A 20,290-nucleotide genomic window follows, 5' to 3' on the forward strand; every position below is an offset into this window, starting at 1 on the left:
TAGGTATGTTTTGCAGAACACAGTCTCTTTTTGTGGGCTGAATACAGACTAAAGCCAGATCATTCAGCCACAGTATTTTTCCTTCTTTTGTTCAATGCCTTATATCCTCTCTTGTAACTGCGGCAGTTTTCTGCCTCTCACTACAAATATGATCAAAGCAGTCCTTAGGTGTGACAACAAAATACTGCCATTTCATTGAAATTAACTTAAATCTTTCAACAATTAACTAATTGTATGGAATAGTCAGCATATATGGGGCAAAGCCTAGGAAAACTGCATAATTATTCAGGCCCTAACATTTTAAGAACTCCACACACTGCCCCTAAAAATGAAAACCCACAAGACCACGTTCATGAAAACTAATACACAGTATATAAGAGCTATTTTCTCAGTATTTTTAACAGGGTGTCATCACACTCTATGCAAAGATTTCCCTGGTTTCTTCACTTTCCTTTTTAGAAGTTTTTAACGTGGCCCCCAGTCACCAGAAAGAAGAGGTATACGTTTATACTCGTCTGTACTTCTATTATAATTTTGACCATCATCAAAAGTACAACAGAAGTAATTATTCTGGGTAAACTGAAAATTCAGAAAAATGGCTAATTATGTGCACATGGATTAAATGTAGAGTGGCTGTGCATATATTTGTCTAAAACCTGTGGCGGATGCCTTGGGTCAATATTGACTTAGGGATTCCTAATGTATTTTTACAACATCTAATTTTGAGAGCAAAGTGTGCGCTGCAGAGAACATTTGGTATCACAATAATTAATCTGATTTCTTTGCAAACAAACAGATCACAAGTCCATTGGTAAACATTTAAACAGCTTACAGCAAACACATTCTACATGTCATATAATTTATTATCAAGTACTCCAGACTCCTACCTATTTAATTAAAACAGAGAGCTAGTCTACCCTTCTTGCATGGCCCCAGACACTTAATTCTGTTCTCTGGGTATCAGAATGTGAACCACTTTAAGGCATAATTTGCATCTGGATCTAAAAGCAATAAGCATTAAATAAAATATAAGGAAATTTATTTTGGCTGAAAGCAAAAATGGCAAGCTTTAGGTTGAAGACAAATATAAATGTCTCTAGAGACAAATATGAGGATTTATTACTAGAGCACTTAAATGTATTTAAAAACATCATCTTCAACATGATTACTTTTTCTCTAATTATTGATAGATTATGTCTTGCTGATAATAAGGAGTTCCAAGAGAAGCTTTTCCTCCCCTCAGGTGCTCATTAAAGCACACACATAAGCAAACACATGCTTACTACACCACACCTGTTCGAATGCCATTGTTTTAACAGGACTTACACATTTGGAAGACTCTTTTGATATTAAGAATAAATTTATTTATATTCGGATTTCAAAAATGCTTTGTGAAAAATCAAAATAAATGTTCAAACCTCCAAACAACAGAAAAATCAAGTGGATTTCATATATAACTTCTTATTATCTACGCTATAAAAGCTCATTAACACCTTCCATTCGTCAAAAAAAGATACATAACTGGAGCTCTGCCTACTGTCTAATACTGTTGTTCAATCAGGATTAGTCCTTCTTTCTGTAATTTTTTTTTTTTCATTTTTAGTCTGGTCTAATTTCCCACAGGAGTCAGTAAGGCAGTGCAACAAACACAGGAATTTACAGTATTAGAATTATAAACCACAGTGGCTTAGAACTGTACTACCACTGCGGGCAAAGCCTGCTTGCCTAGATGTAGGGTAGGTCACAAAAGGTTTCTGACCACCACCTATGAAGCCACCCCAAGATGTCTCTCCTGCTGGCAAAGACACAACTGTCCCCAGAATTTTGCCTCTACAGCCTGTTGTAACCACCCGCTGCTGTTACCTGTGTCAGCAAACTTTGCGGTGCGGATCTGGTCTTTGTGTGTTTCCGTACTGATAATCATAGAACCATTTCAGTTGGAAGAGACCCTCAGGATCATCAAGTCCAACCATAACCTAACTCTAGCACTAAACCATGTCCCTAAGAACCTTGTTTAAACGCCTTTTAAACACCCCCAGGGATGGTGACTCCACCACTTCCCTCGGCAGCCTGTTCCAATGCCTGACAACCCTTTCCTTGAAAAAATATTTCCTAATATCCTAACAGAAATCTGAAATGTTCTTTGGCTGTGTGCTGTTCAGCAGTGTGAAGGCTGATGTTTGGCATTACCTTCTTCACCATTTTCATCAAGACGTCTTTTTTTTAGAAACAGGTGTGAGATTCCCTGTGTGCTGAGTTATGAGTGACTACGCATGAAGTCACTGAGATGACACCGTGCTGACATATGTGTCTGGCATTTCCTCCTTTGATGATATTACGCATCTAATGAGGGATTTGCACACCAAAGTAGTAGTCCAGATGTTCTGTGTTTGGTCTGAAACCATGCTTTAAAATCAACTGTATGTCGTATTGCAACTCCTGCCTTCTAATTTAGAAACATACGAGGATAGTTTGCAAAAGACCAGAGTCTCCAAACTTCTGTTTGTTCAAGAATCCTCAAACATTTCTGTCTGTATTTGCCTCACAGGACACAATTAGGAAACCCCTACCTTTTAAACGAAGTAAAGCAATACCAGGTACTTGCCCAATCTATCTGTCAAATATACACCTCTGTGAAGCACCATCCCACAGGTAACCAGTACTATATATGTAATTTAATTCTATTAATATTACAGTCATTTTAATATGCTTACCTGAACTGTTCGTCCTGCGTTAATGTGCTCTTCGTGCAATTTGTCCCAGAGTCTGCATCTATGATACTAAAATAAAGGAAAAAGACTCCATATAATTGCTATTTTTACCAACTAGCTATGCAGAAAAAAGGAACTTTCAGTAAATAATCAGTTTAATTTTCCAAAATGGACAGTAAAGAATTTGAGTCACGGGCATTTCCACTGCAAAATTAGAGAGGTAAATAGCAATGTATTTAATGAGTAATTTTGTACAATGTTTTTTACTGAACTGCAGATAACCAGGGTTTCAGCATCAGTTTTTAACAACAAAGCAATACTGCAGCATCCTGATACCACTGTGGCATAAATCACTTGGTGGTCAGTAAAATAAAGGGCAAAAGAAGGAAAAAAGAAATGGAACAGGGGATGGATGAGCACTACTGGTCATACAGGACAACAAGGTATCTGATATTATTTAAAAGAGAGTTGCATTCATCACAAAGCACTTCTCTCCACATTTACACTTTACCATTACTATATAGTTACAAACACAGTTAAAAGAACCACCAGGGCAGATTTGGCACCTGCCTGAGGCTCCACTGACTTCAATGGGAAACTCGCCATGCAGCGCTTTCCATGTGACAGAGACCAAAATAATTATTCCATTAGCAGAGAGTAAGCTTTGCAAAAGAAATACATATCATCGCATATAAACCTTATCACCATTAAAATGTATCAATCCCTGTTAGTGCTAGTTGACATATAGACACATTATCATGAAAAAGAGTAGTAAAATAACAGCAGTAGAAGCAGTGATTTGTAGAGCATGTGCCAAAACCATCAATGGATGCATCTACAATACTAGACGACATTAGAACATTCTTTTTAATTGTTAAAATAACAAGAAAAAAAAAAGTATTATTTGTGAGGTATTTTTATGTAAAATTTAATTCCTCAATTTCTAAATATGCTTTGTTGTCAATAAAAAAAACTTTATCTACAGCCTACATCTTTCCTTAATTCTTCTCATAATTTTAGAGACCACAGTAATAAACACCACATTACTAAGCTTCCTAGTATATAGTGAGAAATCTGGAGTTACTTCTTATTTTCAAAGAAAAAAAAGCTCTTTCATGTTAGGATTTTGCAGCGCTATGGAAGACAAAAGGTTTAGTGTTCAATTAAGTCAGATTAAAGTGATTTTTCTAGGAAACTAGCAACTTCTGCGTAAATTACTATGCCATTAAAATTACCGCCATTGTTCTTTAAAATAAAATGAACAAGAAAGTCTGTATCAACGGTAGATCTTCCAATTCAATCATCCCTGAAAGAGTACTGAAACAGGAATTTCTGAGGGTGGGACAGAAGGAGTTTGGGGAAAAATTACCATTTCAATTTCAGTTGACTGTAATCTATTGTCCATGCACTGAATAACCAAAAAAAACCAAACAAAAAACCAAAAACAAAACAAAACAAAAAAAAACAAAACCAAACAAAACAAAAACAACAAATCCTGTCTTCCAGGTAAGAACAGCAAGAAGAATTCATCAGAAAGCCTCTATTGCGCTTTATGATTTCTAAGAGAAAGGCTCAGCACTTTCATCTGCTTTATATATTTAATAGCTTTGTTACTTTGCTTTCAATTTCCTAGTATGCTAGTGGTGAACTTAAAGAACCCAGCGACTTCATACACCCAGTGCAATGACATTCATGTGGTCAGAGAATTCTTCTTGTTGACTCCTCTCTGTCACTCAATACAAAGTGGGCCGTACTCCTGGGCAGTGTTCACTCTGGGGAACTTGAGGATAGCAAACCTCGAGGAGAGACAGTATTGCCATTATTTATCATTAACAAATACAACATGTCAAACTAAGGGAGGTCCATGAAGTAAAAATACCTATGGAATCCTAACCTGATAGAATCATAGAATCATTTTGGTTGGAAGAGACCCTCAAGATCATAGAGTCCAAACATAACCTAAATCTAGCACTAAACCATGTCCTTAAGAGCATCATCTAAATGTCTTTTAAACCCCTACAGGGGTGGTGACTCCACCACTTTCCTGGGCAGCCTGTTCCAATGCCTGACAATCCTTTCCATGAGGATGTTTTTCCTAATATCCAATCTAAACTGCCCCTGGCACAACTTGAGGCCATTTCCCTTGTCCTATCACTTGCTACCTGGGAGAAGAGACCAACCCCCTCCATGCTACAACAACCTCCTTTCAGGTAGTTGCAGACAGCGATCAGGTCTCCCCTTGGCCTCCTTTTCTCCAGGATAAACAGCCCCAGTTCCCTCAGCTGCTCCTCATCAGACTTGTGCTCCAGACCAATCAGCAGCTTCATCGCCCTTCTCTGCACTCTCTCCAGCACCTCAATGTCCTTCTTACAGAAAGAGTGGGTCCAGAGGACAGTCATGAAAAAGGTCTCTCCTATGAGGAAAGGCTGAGAGAGCTGGGGTTGTTCACTCTTGAGAAGAAAAGGCCCTAGGCAGACATGACTGGAGCCTTTCAATATATAAAGAGAGCTTGGAAGGAAAATTGAGAGAGACTTTTTACCAAGGCCTGTAGTGACAGGACAAGAGGCAATGGTTTTAAACTGAAAAAGAGTAAGCTTAGATTGGATATAAGAAAGAACTTTTGTACGATGACGATGGTAAGGCACTGAACAGGTTGTCCAGAGAAGTTACAGAAGCCCCATCATTGGATGGTCAGGTTGGCTGGGGCTTTGAGCAACCTGATCTAGTGAAAGATGTTCCTGCTCGTGGCAGGAGGGTTGGACAAGATGCTCTTTAAAGTCCTTTCCAAACCAGACTATTATATGATTCTGTATTTAAATGTAATTGTGCTATAGCCAAATAGTTTTCCACATCAGAAATACAAAACTCAATGTTACTCTTGGACAATCTCTTTTCTTCGTTCCATTCTCTTTTGAGAACCCTCTTTAGAAAGAAACCTTCATGCTTACGCTTTTGATCCCTTCCATTTCTCCTTGAAAGCATCCAGTGGACATGGACAGAATTCAAAGTTTCGATAGTATCTTCTGCATTAATTTTTGTAGCAGTTAGTACTCACCAACATTTCTAAAAGGCTCTGTAATGAATGTCTTATACAAACGTATAGATTCTGATGAAGACTGTATTAAGACTCGGACATCTTAATTTCTCATTTTGTGTCACCTTTGTGTACCTTCCCACCACAACAATAGTCCTCAGCCAAAGGTAAAAAGTGTTTCACAAACATCCTTTACACGGTCATGGGAAATAAAATCAAAGCTTAGAGCAACAGAGAAAAGGATGCCATGTCTCACAGCCCATTTTCTTAAGTATTGTTGCATATCGTAAGCAAAGTATAGGGCAGCATGCCAAAGTCTCCATCATCCTGCAGTACCATTGCTTTCATCTAACAGAGTCTAATGGAAAGCTGTAACTCTTTAGATAAGCGTGCATTTTATTTCCCCTTTTGGAGTGAAAGACTATCCAACCTACAGAATGTGCTTTAAAACAAAACAAAAAACACCTCTTTGGGGAAAACATGAAAAGAAAACAAAGCAAACAACCACAAGTATAGAGTACTGATTTCTTAAGGATGTAAGTTTTAAGTCTTCAGAAACTGTCATATGGAAAGTTGGACTTTCAAATAGTTGAGAAGCAACGCTATGATGATGGATTTACGGTAGCCACTTCCTCCGAAAAGGTGTACTCAAGATCAAATTTCATTATATATTGATTTTATAGTTTCTTCAAACAGTGATTTAGTAGATTAATTGTTTGGTCTATCTCTGGAACCTAAGGTTTAAATCAATATTCATGAAACGAGGTTAGAGATATTGGCTTCATCATAAGTAAATAATGTTGCTGCTCTAAGCAATTTGACATAATTAGTGATTTTTGCTTAAAAGTAGCCTGCAAAATAAACAGGACCAGATTCTACTAAATTATCCCTTTACCTGTAGGGATGTTTGGTTTACACGACTGAAAGTTAATTTTACAAAATTGTTTTAGAGGAAAATATTTAAGTTGCTGATCTTGGCAGCTCACAAAAGTATTCTAACACATTTGTTATGGCTAAAGGGCATGTAAAAGATAAAAAAATCTAAATTATTATGGAAGTATTTAAACCAAACTATTGCTAGTGTTCTGATAATCTAAAAGTATCTAGAGTGACAGATTTCAAATGCAGATTTGCCATATTTTTGTTCTCACCTTCTCATAAATCTACCAATAGAGCAAACTTTGGAATATTTATAGTTCTTACAGCCAGAAAAGTATTTAAAAAAACCCTCAAAATTTTCAAATTTTTAGAACATTACACCAAGTATGGACTTTTAAAAGAATCTAGCATTTAGGGACTATTTTTATACTCAGATGTACTTCTCCTCATAAATGTCTGTGTCTTAGATTTTTTGTCAATATACAGAAGTTCTGAAGCCTTCAGTACTGCTGAATATCTTCTGGTATAGTTAGCAAGCATTTATTTGAAGGTTTTATCCATAGTTACTTGTTTCTAATAATCCTGTTAATTACTAATTCAAATATCAAATATGCCAGGACTTACACTGTCTAGGGATGCAGGAATTTTTAATTAATAGTATTCTGAAATTAGAAAGACAAACCTGTACTAAATGTTGCTACCACTTCTTGCTTTAATAAAAGTGTTGTTCTAGAGTAAATGCAGTTAACACTTTAAAGAACCATATTTACAACTATTTAAGGATTTTTCTGATATGCAAATTTTGTTATGTTGACTAAACAGATCATTCACATCCACACCAACAACCTGAAAATCTCAAGAAATGTCCAAACTAGACACTTTCAGACTACATTAGATTTTTACATTCAAGATATAAAATTCAACTCAACAAAGCATCCTGGTAGTTCAATGTGATCATTAAGTGCCTACACAGAAACACTGCAGTTTGTATCACCTACAATTAAACTCTGGCTAAGCCTGAGTTTCTCTGACAATGCCTTCAACAAAGTGTTAAATCAGAACTAAAGACTTCATTTGACCAACACATGGCTGAATTAAGTGGAACATATTTCTCCCCTTCCCTGACAACATGGTAACACCATATAGCTAGATACAGCATAATTATTCTTTGTCTAAGTACATAGAAGATTTTCAGCAGGATCAACCAGTAACTGGCTGCCCCTCCTCACTGACCAGGTTCTGCAAAATGCAGCAGCTCCCAAGATCATCGTTCACATCAGTAAGTACAACACAGGGTAATAACTGATGATGTCTGTTTCTCATTGCAGCACCCAATGCCTTTTGAAGCTTCTTGATAGGGTTTATTTATGCTAAAGAAGAGGGGTTTACATATATGGACAATATTTAGCAAAGAATCTATTTAGCTGTACAAAGTAATAGTCTTCAAAAGAAAAACCCAAGCAGCGTAACAGTTATGCCCATCCTCTCCATCCTCTGTCCCTAATTACTACCTTACACACATCAAAAGCTTATCTTTATCTTCTAATTGCAGCCAAACCACTTGCTTAAGGCTAATGTGCCCTGCTAATCACTTTGCATGCTGTATTGGCAGGTCAGCTCCCTCCTCCCATCACCACACTACCTTCTTCTAGTGAAAACGCATTTGCTCCTCTCAGGCAAGGCTGTAGCTTCTATGCCACCTTTTGCAGGCATTTATTAACTGCATCCCTTCATTTCGGGATGCCTTCTTCAGAAATTGGAATAATTGTACACCTCACTGTTCCAAAAATCATTGATGCTGTTGGTGTTAACTGAAGTGCTGCCCTGTAGATATAATTTTTAACACAATTTTAACATAAGCCAACTGTGGAGTAAAAACTACCTCTCTGCAACCGAGAAATCCCTCTTGGTGGATTATGACAAATGCATATTGCATCTATGCACTCTTGTGCAACTAGTGGGCCCTTCACAATAGGAAAGACATTGAGGTACTAGAGAGAGTGCAGAGGAGGGTAACAAAGCTGGTGATGGGTCTGGAGCACAAGTCTGATGAGGAACGGCTGAGGGAACTGGGGCTGATTAACCTGGAGAAAAGGAGGCTGAGGGGAGACCTGATCACTGTCTGCAACTACCTGAAAGGAGGTTGTAGCATGGAGGGGGTTGGTCTCTTCTCCTGGGCAACAAGTGATAGGACAAGAGGAAATGGCCTCAAGTTGTGCCAGAGGAGGTTCAGATTGGATATTAAGAAACATTTCTTCACGGAACAGGTTGTCAGGCATTGGAACAGGCTGTCCAGGGAAGTGGTGGAGTTACCATCCCTGGAGGTGTTTAAAAGGCATTTAGACGAGGTTCTTAGGGACGCGGTTTAGTGCTAGACTTAGGTTATGGTTGGACTCAATGATCTTGAGGTTCTCTTCCAACCAAAATGTTTCTATGATTCTGGTTAGAGAAAGAAGGGAACAACCCAACTACCAAGACTGTCTATATTTGAATGAAACAGCCTGCATGGAAAAGCTATTATTATGATGGTCTCTGAATCCTCTCCTATTTCACATGATTCATCACTAGGTGCCCTTAGCTAGCTCTGTGGCTGCTGCCAGGTACAGGCTATGAACAGAGAGACATACACACTGATTCGTGGAGGCTACAAACCCCGTCAGGGCAATTTAACAGGCTCCTTGCTCCCCCAAGCTTTCACCCAAGAGCAAGCTAATACTGACTCCTCTGTACTCTGGCTACAATGCAAAGTAACTCAATTAACTGCTTTTTTGGGGAGAAGCTGGTGAACAGAAAGCTGCTCCTGGCCACTACAGGACAGGGCTGCTGCAAACTGGCCAATTCCAAGGCAAAAAAATGCTGAATCAGCTGGCATCTAGGTAATGTAATGAATTATATAAATACGGAATAACAAAGAGTAAACAACATGCTGCAACTGAATACAATAAATCATCTCATTCAGAAGTTATTGCTTCAGGCAAATATTATACTAATACACAGTTTGTGAATATTGCAGTTCGCATCCTTATTGTATCGTTATTACACCCTTAGTAGGAAACAGTTAAATTATTATCTCCTGTCATTGGTCCCAGCAGACCCACATCATCCTCTATCCCAGTTTTTTTTCTTGTGCACAGCCAGCTATCATTTCTGCAGTTTCACCTCCTGTTTGAGGTACTTCTTCACAAGCTCCCCCCACCCAGTTCTTTATCCTTTATTTACCTGAGCCAGGGAAAGTTTCTTCTCACACACAAGTAAGGGAAAGCAAGAGGATGAGACCTCCCTGTTTTCATTCTCAGATTCAGGGCAAATCAAATTAGCAACTCCAGGAATGAGTTCTGCTAATTTGTAAGCACAGGAGAATGCCTTAGTGTTAAGTAAAACTTCAGCAATCTTCAGCTGGTGAAGTTCAACCAATATCTACTGAGTACCCGCAAACCATTTTTTTTTTGCAGAATTGTACCTCTTGGCTAAAAAAAACAGCAGATTTTGAGAGGCACGGCATAAGGTACAGTCCAGACAAAGATCACACCACAAAGTCTTCCAACCCATGTCACTGCTTTGAAAGGAAACTATCACTAAGCTATCAGTCACTATGACTTAAACTAAGCATTTTTGATTAAAAGAAACGATTATCACTTGAACAACACATTGCTTTCTGACTATGTTCTCAAAAACAAAGACATGGATTTATTTCCCCTCCTTCTCCATCCCCAAACTACTGAAGGCAGAAACCTGGCACAGAAAATTTCATCCAAAAGGTTACCCACCTAGTAAAGTTACAGTAAAGTTATGGTACAAATTGTGAACAAATGACAGAAGCAAACTGTGAAACAATTTCAACAATACATTATATGCACCCTTCAGACCATGTCTTTCAGAAAACCAAAATCATGTTCGCTTATTTTCTTCCAATTTCTTCATTCTTTCCCAAGGCATTAAAAAATGCAGATGGTTGTCCTACGCCATCCAGATTTACATTCACACTTCATTTTCTATATTTCAAGTAATCCTAGTCAAATTAATATAATCTATGACTTTTCAGAAATACGCAGAACTGCACAGAACTACAGACACTCACTGTCACTGATTTTTCTGTGGTGGCAAGTATGATCTTTTCTAAACAAATGTCTCATATGGTCATTTCAAAACTTCCATCGCAATGTTGATATTATGACTGTGAGAGTCACTCACTCTGTTCCTTTTTTTAATTTGTGTCACTTGTTTTAATAAATCTCTTACCACCTTCCTCAAAAAAAACCAATTTCTCTGTTTCCTTAGTCTATATCTATACTAATAAACAGAGATCAAGAACATTTCAAGTCTGAAATCTGGTCATCTGTGCTGTTATATTGTTAGAACTGTCCCTGGCCAAGCCAAACAGCTCTCTCACAGAAAATGTTCTGAAGAACAGCTAAGGAGTCATAAACACAGAACAGGGGCTTATTCCCCATCAGCAATGTGGATACAACCACCCTGTTTTGCAAAATATGAGGATTTAACAATATGGACATAAGCCATGTCAAGCCAGACAACTGCCCTGGCCATCTTTATTTTAACAGTACAGGCATTGCCGCAGCTTATACAAGAATTTAATTTGGAAGCATATTCAGTTTCGCTGTCAAGTGAGATAACGTCAACAAGAAGCATATAAATATACTACAATTTCGATACAATTCTTTTTCTATTTATTTAAATAACACAGTCTATTTCTCTCAACTCAGTTTTAAAATATATAGAGAAAAAGATGGTAACAGTAGGTTACTCAGAATAGTTGGCAGCAAACCACTGTGACTTAAAAAATAAAGTGAGAACATTAGGCTGCTTTCCTTGCAATGACTTTTTAACACAAAACAGTGATGCTTCTCACTGTGTTGACTGACTGCTTACTACAAATATAAAGGCCTTCCCACACGCTGAATTATAAGTCAATACAGAACTTTCATTTTTAGCCAATTTTTAATTAAAGCATATCATAATCAACTTTCCATCAAAATCTCTATATAATCTTTCAGCATGACCACTTCTATACTGTAAAAAGAACTACATTAATAAAAAGTGACCACTAACCTTCTCAATATTTATTTGGTGTTTTCTTAACCTTTCCAAATCTGTTGGAATTGCCACTTTAATGAATTTCTGAAGGGCAGGTTCAATTCGATGGAGTTTAACTTTTTCATCATCTTCAGACATCCTAAAAGCAGCTTCCAAGTCAATACTTGTCCAGTACACCTTCACCAGGGTAGAAACCCCTAAAAATAAAAGAATTGCAGACTTACAAAAACACAGTAATTTAGAAACACTTTTTAAAAGAAAGCAAAATAAAGCAGATCACTCTTCCCAATAATCACATCTATTCCAAAACCACAGCTGAGTAGTATTAACTACTTAAAATCTGGATACTCTATTTGCATTTTAAATTTATTATTTCCACTTATTTGCAGGCTTTGGGGATCATTTTTCATACATAAAACTTATCACCAAGAAAAAAAGCGCTAAATAATGCAGATATAAACATGCTTTGTAGCATAATGATAGACTATGAGAATTACAATAGATGCTTTGCTTGATCAAAGTTCAAGTATTGCCAATTTACATTGTGAATCATCTTAAAAATTGCAAAGCATGTCCTGAAAAGACACCAAAATAGAATTAATTTTGGAAGTCCATTTCCTAGAAAGATTAAGAGCTCCTGAAGATTTACACTCCGAGTTGCATTTGTCCCCTCCTGAAAATGACTAAGGCATCACCTAACAAGGGGTTTCAAACAGGTCACTGAAATATTTGCAGAACTGGTACATAAGCAGCCTGAATTCTGTTCCCCACATACCCATCAAACATAACTTTGAAGTTTCACTCCTCTAAAAGAAAGATACGTAGAACTGTATATAACAGCACTTATATACAGAGCACATGAGTAATATAAATTAATTCCATTATACTGAATACGCACAAGGGACAAAATTATTGTGAGATTTGTTTTAGTTTTAATACTGTATAAACAGGCTATTTAAATGATATTATCTTTCTATACTCCTTTTCAAACAAAAACAAGAAGTTGAATTGCAGACACATATGAGAAAGTTTTGTCACACGTGTCACTGTAAAGACACGTGCTAACTTGGCTATGTGAACATACCTGTACTAGAACAGCAACTGCATCAGAAGGCTTTTCCTGATTTTCCTGTTCCAGTAAAGAAACTGACTTAAAATAATTAAGCTAGCATAATCATCCTGGTACATATTAGGCACAGCAGAATGTAACAGGTTAAAAATTCTTTCTAATTTTCACACAGTCAAACAATGATTTACACATTATTTTTCTCCCATCTAACTACGGTGTGAAAGTGCAGGGGGAGAGTGTTGAGGATTTCTGAGACCTGTGATCCCTGCAGGCAGAAAGAACTTCAAGGCAGACGCCAGCTGATGGCACCAGGTCTCTGACTGAACCGCTTGAAGTCACAGCCCTCACTTACAGGCAGCAAGGAGGGTATATACAAATCTCCCTCACTTTCAAAGGAGCCAGGTAAATGGCAAGCATCTTCCATCAAGTCAGCTAGAAAGCTGAAAGTGCTCCTGGCAAAAGGAAAACGGGTTTCTAGAAGAAAATGGTCCCTGATTACTCACCTTTTCCAATGCAGTTGCAAATAAAACCAAGTTGTGTTTTTCTGAAAACCAGAATGCTAAGAGAAGACTCTCTTTTATCCCATCCAACAAAGAAACTGAAATCTGTAGGAAACCGAGCATTTACCAAAGGTAGAACAAGTCTGGGGGAGCCAATCTTTAAGGTTTTACTGCAGAGTTACCACTGATACACCTTTTCCGTGTTCAGAACCTCAGAAGGAAATTGTTTCATCAATTGACCTTGCAGTCATTGCTAAATCACCTCTGCTTCAAATAACAGAGAGATATACTATCAAGCAGTCTTTAAAATCCCTTTCTGATGCAATGCATTTAATATTATTAGATCTTTGTCCAAATCTCCAAATAAACATGCACTGGGTGGTCACACAGTTTTGGGGATGTAAAAAGAACTTTAATCCTTTTGGGTTGATTTACTCTTTCCACCATTCTAAAAACAGTAGCTTAAATGCAAGATGATTAAAAAAATGCATAAATTATTTTATTATACTTGGTCACTATGGTCCCTAGCATTTTTGAAAGAGCCACTTGTATCTCATAGTTGAACTCAACTTTGAGACTAGACCAAATGTGGGTTTTTTGCAATGAGCAGAAGATAAAAAGTATCGAACTCCAACCTGCAGTATTTCCTCTTCAAATACACATTTAATTTCCTGACAGCTTCTACACTAACCCATGAATTTATGAGCTAGAATTAATTTAAAATTGGCTCCTTAAAGATATTTAGTAGCCATGCCATGGTTATCTTTAATACCGAATAATCTTGAAGAAGTGATGACACAAACTCTTCAAACATCAGACACTGTGAACTCCCAGAAAACAACCACCCATTCTCTCTTCACACAAATACAGCAGAGACTAAGCTAAAGCCATCATAATTTGGTCCTTACCTTTTAACGACATCTAGAGATCGATAAAAGTAAAATCCAACAGTTTAGACAACTTATAAACTGGACCACTGTGAAAGCAGAGTTAATGTAACCAACAGCTATATGTATTGAGTAGGTAATATAAGTAAGCAACAGGTCTAAATTCAAAGATTTGGCTGCATGCAGGACTCTAGATAGTAATTTTCTTCTCCTTAAAACTTCCCAGACAGTAAACTAGCTTTCATGACAGTGCCTATGAGTCTCTTCAAGGCATGGCTGCCTAAAACTCACTGCACAATAAGTATGAGAAACTAAGAAAGAAATACGAGAACTGCTCACAGTCTCATCAGGTCTCCTGCTTAATGATCTCTCTAACAGTATAGTAACTTTTGTAACAAAAATTCTAAGCCATAAATTACCAATAAAATACACAAGGTCTTGGTTTTTTAAAGTGCACGTAATACGGTAAATAAAATTAACATTACAAGCTTTTGTGATGACCATATGCTCGTTCTGGATGCAATTCCAAGGAAATCTAAGGTTTCTCGCATACTTTATTCGGTTTGTGTTTTCCTAAGAATAACTTAACAATTAATTTCCAAACCTATAACACTGTTTTTTGAGTAATCATGGAATAACTGGACAGTTTCATTTGGGAAGGATATTCTTGCACCATTGAGCACAAGCTCAATTAGATGTGGTTGCACAGGCCCTTGTCAAGTTCTACCACCTCCATGGATAGACACTCCATATACTTACTAGACCACTCCTTCATTGTTTGACCATTCTCCAGGTTAAAAACAAACAAAACTGAAAAGACCTTTGTTGTAGCTAAATCACCTTGTGCCCATTGCCTCCCATCCCATTGTCAGGCACCTCCAAGAGGAGTCTGGCTTTACATCTTCCCACACACAGCAGGAAGATCTTCCCTTCCTTTACCTTCTCAGGGCTGAACAAACCCACCCCTCTCCATCTCTCCTTAAATATCATGTTCTCCGGACCCCTAACCACTTTGCTAGCCTCACAAGTGCTGAACATGGGGGAAGACTCACTCTTTCAACCACCGTCCCTCAGCCACCATTGCTATAATGGCCCACAATGCGGTTGTCCCTCTTTGTTTCATCAGGACAGACTCATATTCAACATGTGGTCCACTAGGACACCCAGGTCCCATTCAGCAATGCTGCTCTCCACCAAGTGTTCCCCCAGCCTGTACTGGTCATTGGGTGACACCATCCCAGATGCAGGTCTCTCTCCTTGACTTTGAGGGAATTTATGAAGTTCCTGTCTGCTCATTTCTCCATCCCATCAAGATCCCTCCTGAGTAACAGCCCTGCCCAGCCTATCAACCACTCTCCTCAGGCAAGTAAAAAATAACGCTCTCAACTACGGCTTTTTAGGAAGATTATTTTGTCTCTCTCCTTGGATCTGAATTGCAGTCAGCACGTACATGAACCTGCCTAAGTTCCAAACTCTTCTCAGAGGTGCCATTCAAGCACCATGAGGTCATGTGACCCATCACCCTCCCTTTCTCATTTCTTCTGTACAGGGTGATCCTTATGGGTCCCTTCCAACTTGAGATATTCTATGACTGTCACTTGAACAAAGGCTTGGGCACTCCCTCCTACAAACATTTACCAAGTTTCAAGCACAACAAAATCTCAGGTTCTCTGAGACTGCAATACACGGTTCCAGTTCTCTAAAATAAATTAATGTTTGAGCAAAAAAGTCCAAAAGAATATCATATAATTAAATTAGTAATTTTTAAAATTATATAAAGCCATTTGTAATTAACTGAATTAACTGCCCTTGTTATATTCACTGTGCAAGATATTTTGATAAACAAAGAAATTACAGAATCTTGTCTTTTCAAATGGTGATGCAATAGGCCTTTTAGGGGTTATCTTCTAAGTAAAATACTTTCAATTTAACATTCAAAATTCATGTGCCAAAATTAAATTCTATTCCAGTGACAGGAATAACACTTATACAGAAGTGATCAGGACCCAGATGCAAAATAATTTTCAATCAACATATCCAACATATCAGACATATCCCAAACATACTGTAGCAGCATTATCAAAGTATTAGATGGTGACAAAAATTATATACAACTCCCTTCTTAATATTTGACATTTTCTGGAGCCTGGGCCCAAACTGAAATTGTAATCGTGAAGTAAAATTAGCATAAAACAATACCATTAACTTGATATCTACACTTAATATGAAAATCATCTATGATTCTTACTTCCCAAGATAGGGAAAAATTCCTTATCCAGTTTGTTCACCCCATGTCCTTGAAGTTATTTAAGTGTATTCTCCAGAAAAGATTAGCCCACATGCTCTTGTTTCTAATCAACAGAGCAAAAGAACCTGAGGAGTTCCGCTGGCTTCATCTTTGCTTTACCAAATAAATGGGTATGTAAAGCAAACAAAAGTTTTCAAGAACAGATCAATTCTTCTGTCAGCTTTTGTAGGTCCAGCCAGTATATGTTACCTTATTTCACTGCTTAAATCAAATAATTGTAAGGGGTAAAAGAACCTTAAGGCATACAATTCCAAACAGTGAAAGTGTGAATGTAATTCTGACACTAAGACAAAATATCCACCTATTTGGTGGATATTTGGTGCATAGAAAGCACATCAACACATAGTTGCGGCCAATCAGAAGTAAAATTCTTCCTAAGTACTTGTATTATAAATTTCAGTAAATGTTAATACACATCACATATAATGCTCATGAACTTGTTAAATTGCCTGGTGTTCTCCATCCAAATACAGCAGGAAAACTGCAGAATAAACCTGATAAGTTCTGCTTGCCCAAGGAAACACAATGTAACACTCCTACTTGATTTTAATTCACTTACGACACTTTAGACAACCACTGCCACTAGAAAAGAGTATTTTCAGCATAGATGCCTTTTTCTTAAGGGTTGCAAGGCCCAAAGGCTTCTTCCTTTACTCAAGGTAAATAAAATAAATTCAAATACAGATGCTAGAATATAGAGACTTACAACAGCTGTCTCACTAAGGTGACGCGAATCACTTCTCAGAGTAGTACTGGCCCCAGAATCACAGTGACAAAGAGTATTCACTGTTGCTCACCTGGCTGAAGTCTGTAGTTAGTGAGGAACACATTCCTGTGGCTACAGCCAAACTCCACTTTGGGTCTGAATTACATCTTTCTCCTTTGGCTGCAAAAAGAACCAAAGGGAAATACCTTTGTTGGGCTGAAATACGGCATTGTCACCAGCCCCAGTGTGTTCACAAAGTAACATGAAACTACTTGGTGGGACAAAGAGCGACGCGTGCGGGATCTCCTGCAGAATGATCAGAATTAGCAGCAGTACATAAGAGGCTGTGGTTCCTAGAGGATCTGCACGTTTGTGGATCACCTGGCCAGACAAACTTGATGCAGACAACACAAGGGCGCCTGACTGCATTACAAGAAATCAGAGCAGACCACAGGCATTTTGTATTGATTTTACATGTTTCCGCTGGCTGCACAAGAGCAGCAAGTACGTAATGACTAACACGTCAACACTTTTCGAACACAGCTGAACCGGCAGAGTAAGTTTTTAGTGGATCAACACCTGCAATACACGTCTGCAACGCAGCTCAACCTGCAATCAAAGCCCTAATACTGATTTTTCCATATTCCTTAATTATGCCCATGGTCTCTCCCCAGCAATGAAGAGACTACAGAGGCCTATGCCTCCTGTATCTCACCCCTAAAAAGCAAGGGGTGCATGAAGTAGAAGCGTAAGATTAGAATCAAGGTTTTACATCCTACATCAAGGCTTCAAGTGGACTACAGCAGTTTCTTTTCCCTGAATCGCTTTTTTTTAAAGCTTGAGGAACCAATGGATAAACCATTTGTCACGCTGTCTTCTATTTTTTTAATTTTAATTTTCTGAACCCAAGCTGGTGTGACGAGCTCTGATCCGGCTCAGCTCCCCACCGGCACGTCGACCCGTGCCTCCCCGCCACCTGCCCTACACCCGCCGCGAAGGGCCTGCCGGGCCTCCCCGCCGGGCCTGGGGCACCCCCACGGCTGGGGCACCCCCGGCCACTCCGCCGCCCTGGCCAGCCTCGGGCACCGGCCGCTACTGGGGAGGGAAACCACCCTTACCCGAGCGGGGGCCAGGGCGGAGCGGGACGGTTTCCCCCGCCGCGCCAGCCCGCTCCCGAGCACCGGGAGAGGGGAGGCAGAAGGGCGCGGGCCTGCCAGCGGCAGCAGGGCCCGGCCTACAGCGCGGCCCGCCAGGCCGGGGTGAGCAGGCGGCGGCCCCGCTCAGGGGCAGGAACCGGGGGGTTCAGGGGAGAAGCCGGCGCTCCGCTCGTCGCCGCGCTGCGGGATCCTACCGGCCGGCCACGTCCGCAGGACCCAAGCCCAGGGCACGCCGGGGACCCTTCAGGCTCCGGCCTGGCCTCGCTCTCGACTCCCCGGCGCGGGAAGCGAAAGCGAAAGCAGCGCGGCCGCCGTCGGTGGGGGCACGGCAGCCTCGCTGCCCGCCCTGACAGCCCCCTCGGCGCAGCCCGCCCTGCCGCCACCCCCCGCCCGCGGCCCCTCACCGTGTGGCGGCTGCGGCCGAGACGAGGACCGCGGGCGGCGGCGGCCCCGGGACGCTGGGCGGCAGCCGGAGCGCAGGGCTCCCCCCTGGCGGGAAGCGGCCCAGCCCCCGCCCGCCACATGCACCAACACCCGTCCGGGCGATTTTCATGTTTATTTCCCTCCGTAACTCTGGGGCGGGAAGGGGCCGGGGCGGAGGAGGAGAAGCCGCTTCTCAGGCTGCGGGGGGTGGGACAGAGTACCAGTGACTGGGATAAGGGCTCATGGGGAGGAAAAAAAAGTTAAATTTCTTGTTCTAAAAGAAAGCCAAAGGTTCCCACCATCATTTTAAGGATGTTTCTTAAATTCCCCGCTACCAACATTTTCACTTGCCTTGACAGGGGGTTTAGGTAATACCAAATCACCAAGTGAGACCCTGGGGATTCAGAACATCGATTTGTAGGGGACAAATATCGACCAGGCCATGGCAGCGAGGCTTCTTTCTACCCTACTGATCTCCCCTGTTCCCAACATCATTCAGACAACAAGTAGGAAATATTTCTGACCTTGAAAAATTTCACACTTACTTGAAAATAAGTGTAACCTGTGTTGTATCTGAGTTTAAGCTGGAACTTAAGAGGTTCCACTTAAACTTGAGAAGAAACTTCTTCTCAGTGAGGGTGCCAGAGCACTGGAACAGGCTGCCCAGGGGGGTTGTGGAGTCTCCTACTCTAGAGACCTTCAAAACCCACCTGGACACATTCCTGTGTAACCTCATCTAGGTGTTCCTGCTCCAGCAGGGGGATCGGACTAGATGATCTTTCGAGGTCCCTTCCAATCCCTAACATTCTGTGATTCTGTGATTCTGTGACCGATCACTGGATCCTCTCCCAGCACCACAACAGTCTGTTTGGCAGAGCACCTGCCCCCAGCAGACACACTGGCAGATGTAGGACAAGCAGAGCAAAACCTCCAAGGGCAGCTTGGTGTCCCTTCTGGTCATTTTACCACCTCTGAATAGAGGTGGAAAACTGCCTGGCTACCAGGTGATATCTGGAGAGCATCTATGTTATGCCACTGTCAAAATAGAATGTATCTTAACAGAACAGCATTAATAGAATATACTTTAGAAGATCTCCACAGTATCAAGGATGAGTTTAAGCTGATTTTGCCATTCTGGGCAAGATTTATGTTATTGGTCCATCTGCCTGCCATTCCATGCCTTTTGGCCACTTCCATTCTCATTTGGATAAAAGTCATTAGACTCTTACAAGTTTTGTGGAAATCAATATGTCACTGAGGAAATAAATCTGAATTTGTTTCCTCAGCAAGGGAACACAGAATTACAGAATCGCAGGATGGGTGGGGTTGGAAGGGACCTTTAGAGATCATCTAGTCCAGGGGTGTCAAACTCATTTTAACCAGGGTCTACATCAGCCTCGCGGTTGCCTTCAAAGGGCCGAATGTAATTTTAGGACTGTACAAATGTAACTACTCCTACATTTATACAGTCATAAAATTACATTTGGCCCTTTGATGGCAACCGCGAGGCTGATGTGGCCACTGGTGAAAATGAGTTTGACATCCCTGATCTAGTCCAGCCCAC

General features: G+C 40.0%; 1 protein-coding gene across 6 annotated transcripts in view; it reads right to left on the reverse strand.

The window, feature by feature from the left end:
* Nucleotides 1–18,855, reverse strand: part of STX17 (syntaxin 17) — a 34,935-nt gene extending 16,080 nt beyond the window's left edge. The window contains exons 1-4 of one of the 6 annotated variants that reach the window (XM_065052959.1): nt 18,708–18,855; nt 17,238–17,326; nt 11,692–11,873; nt 2,715–2,780 (exon numbers count right to left, since the gene is read on the reverse strand). In XM_065052959.1, coding sequence (XP_064909031.1) covers nt 2,715–2,780; nt 11,692–11,814 — 189 coding nt within the window. In that variant the 5' untranslated portion in view covers nt 11,815–11,873; nt 17,238–17,326; nt 18,708–18,855. Of the gene's footprint in view, nt 1–2,714; nt 2,781–11,691; nt 11,874–17,237; nt 17,327–18,264; nt 18,439–18,497; nt 18,652–18,707 lie in introns of those variants that run through there. The other 5 variants (XM_065052960.1, XM_065052961.1, XM_065052964.1 and 2 more) reach the window with 5 other exon arrangements.
* Between the last annotated feature and the right edge of the window lie 1,435 nt (nt 18,856–20,290).

This window comes from Columba livia, chromosome 2 (assembly GCF_036013475.1).
Source record: "Columba livia isolate bColLiv1 breed racing homer chromosome 2, bColLiv1.pat.W.v2, whole genome shotgun sequence".
Taxonomy (NCBI): domain Eukaryota; kingdom Metazoa; phylum Chordata; class Aves; order Columbiformes; family Columbidae; genus Columba; species Columba livia.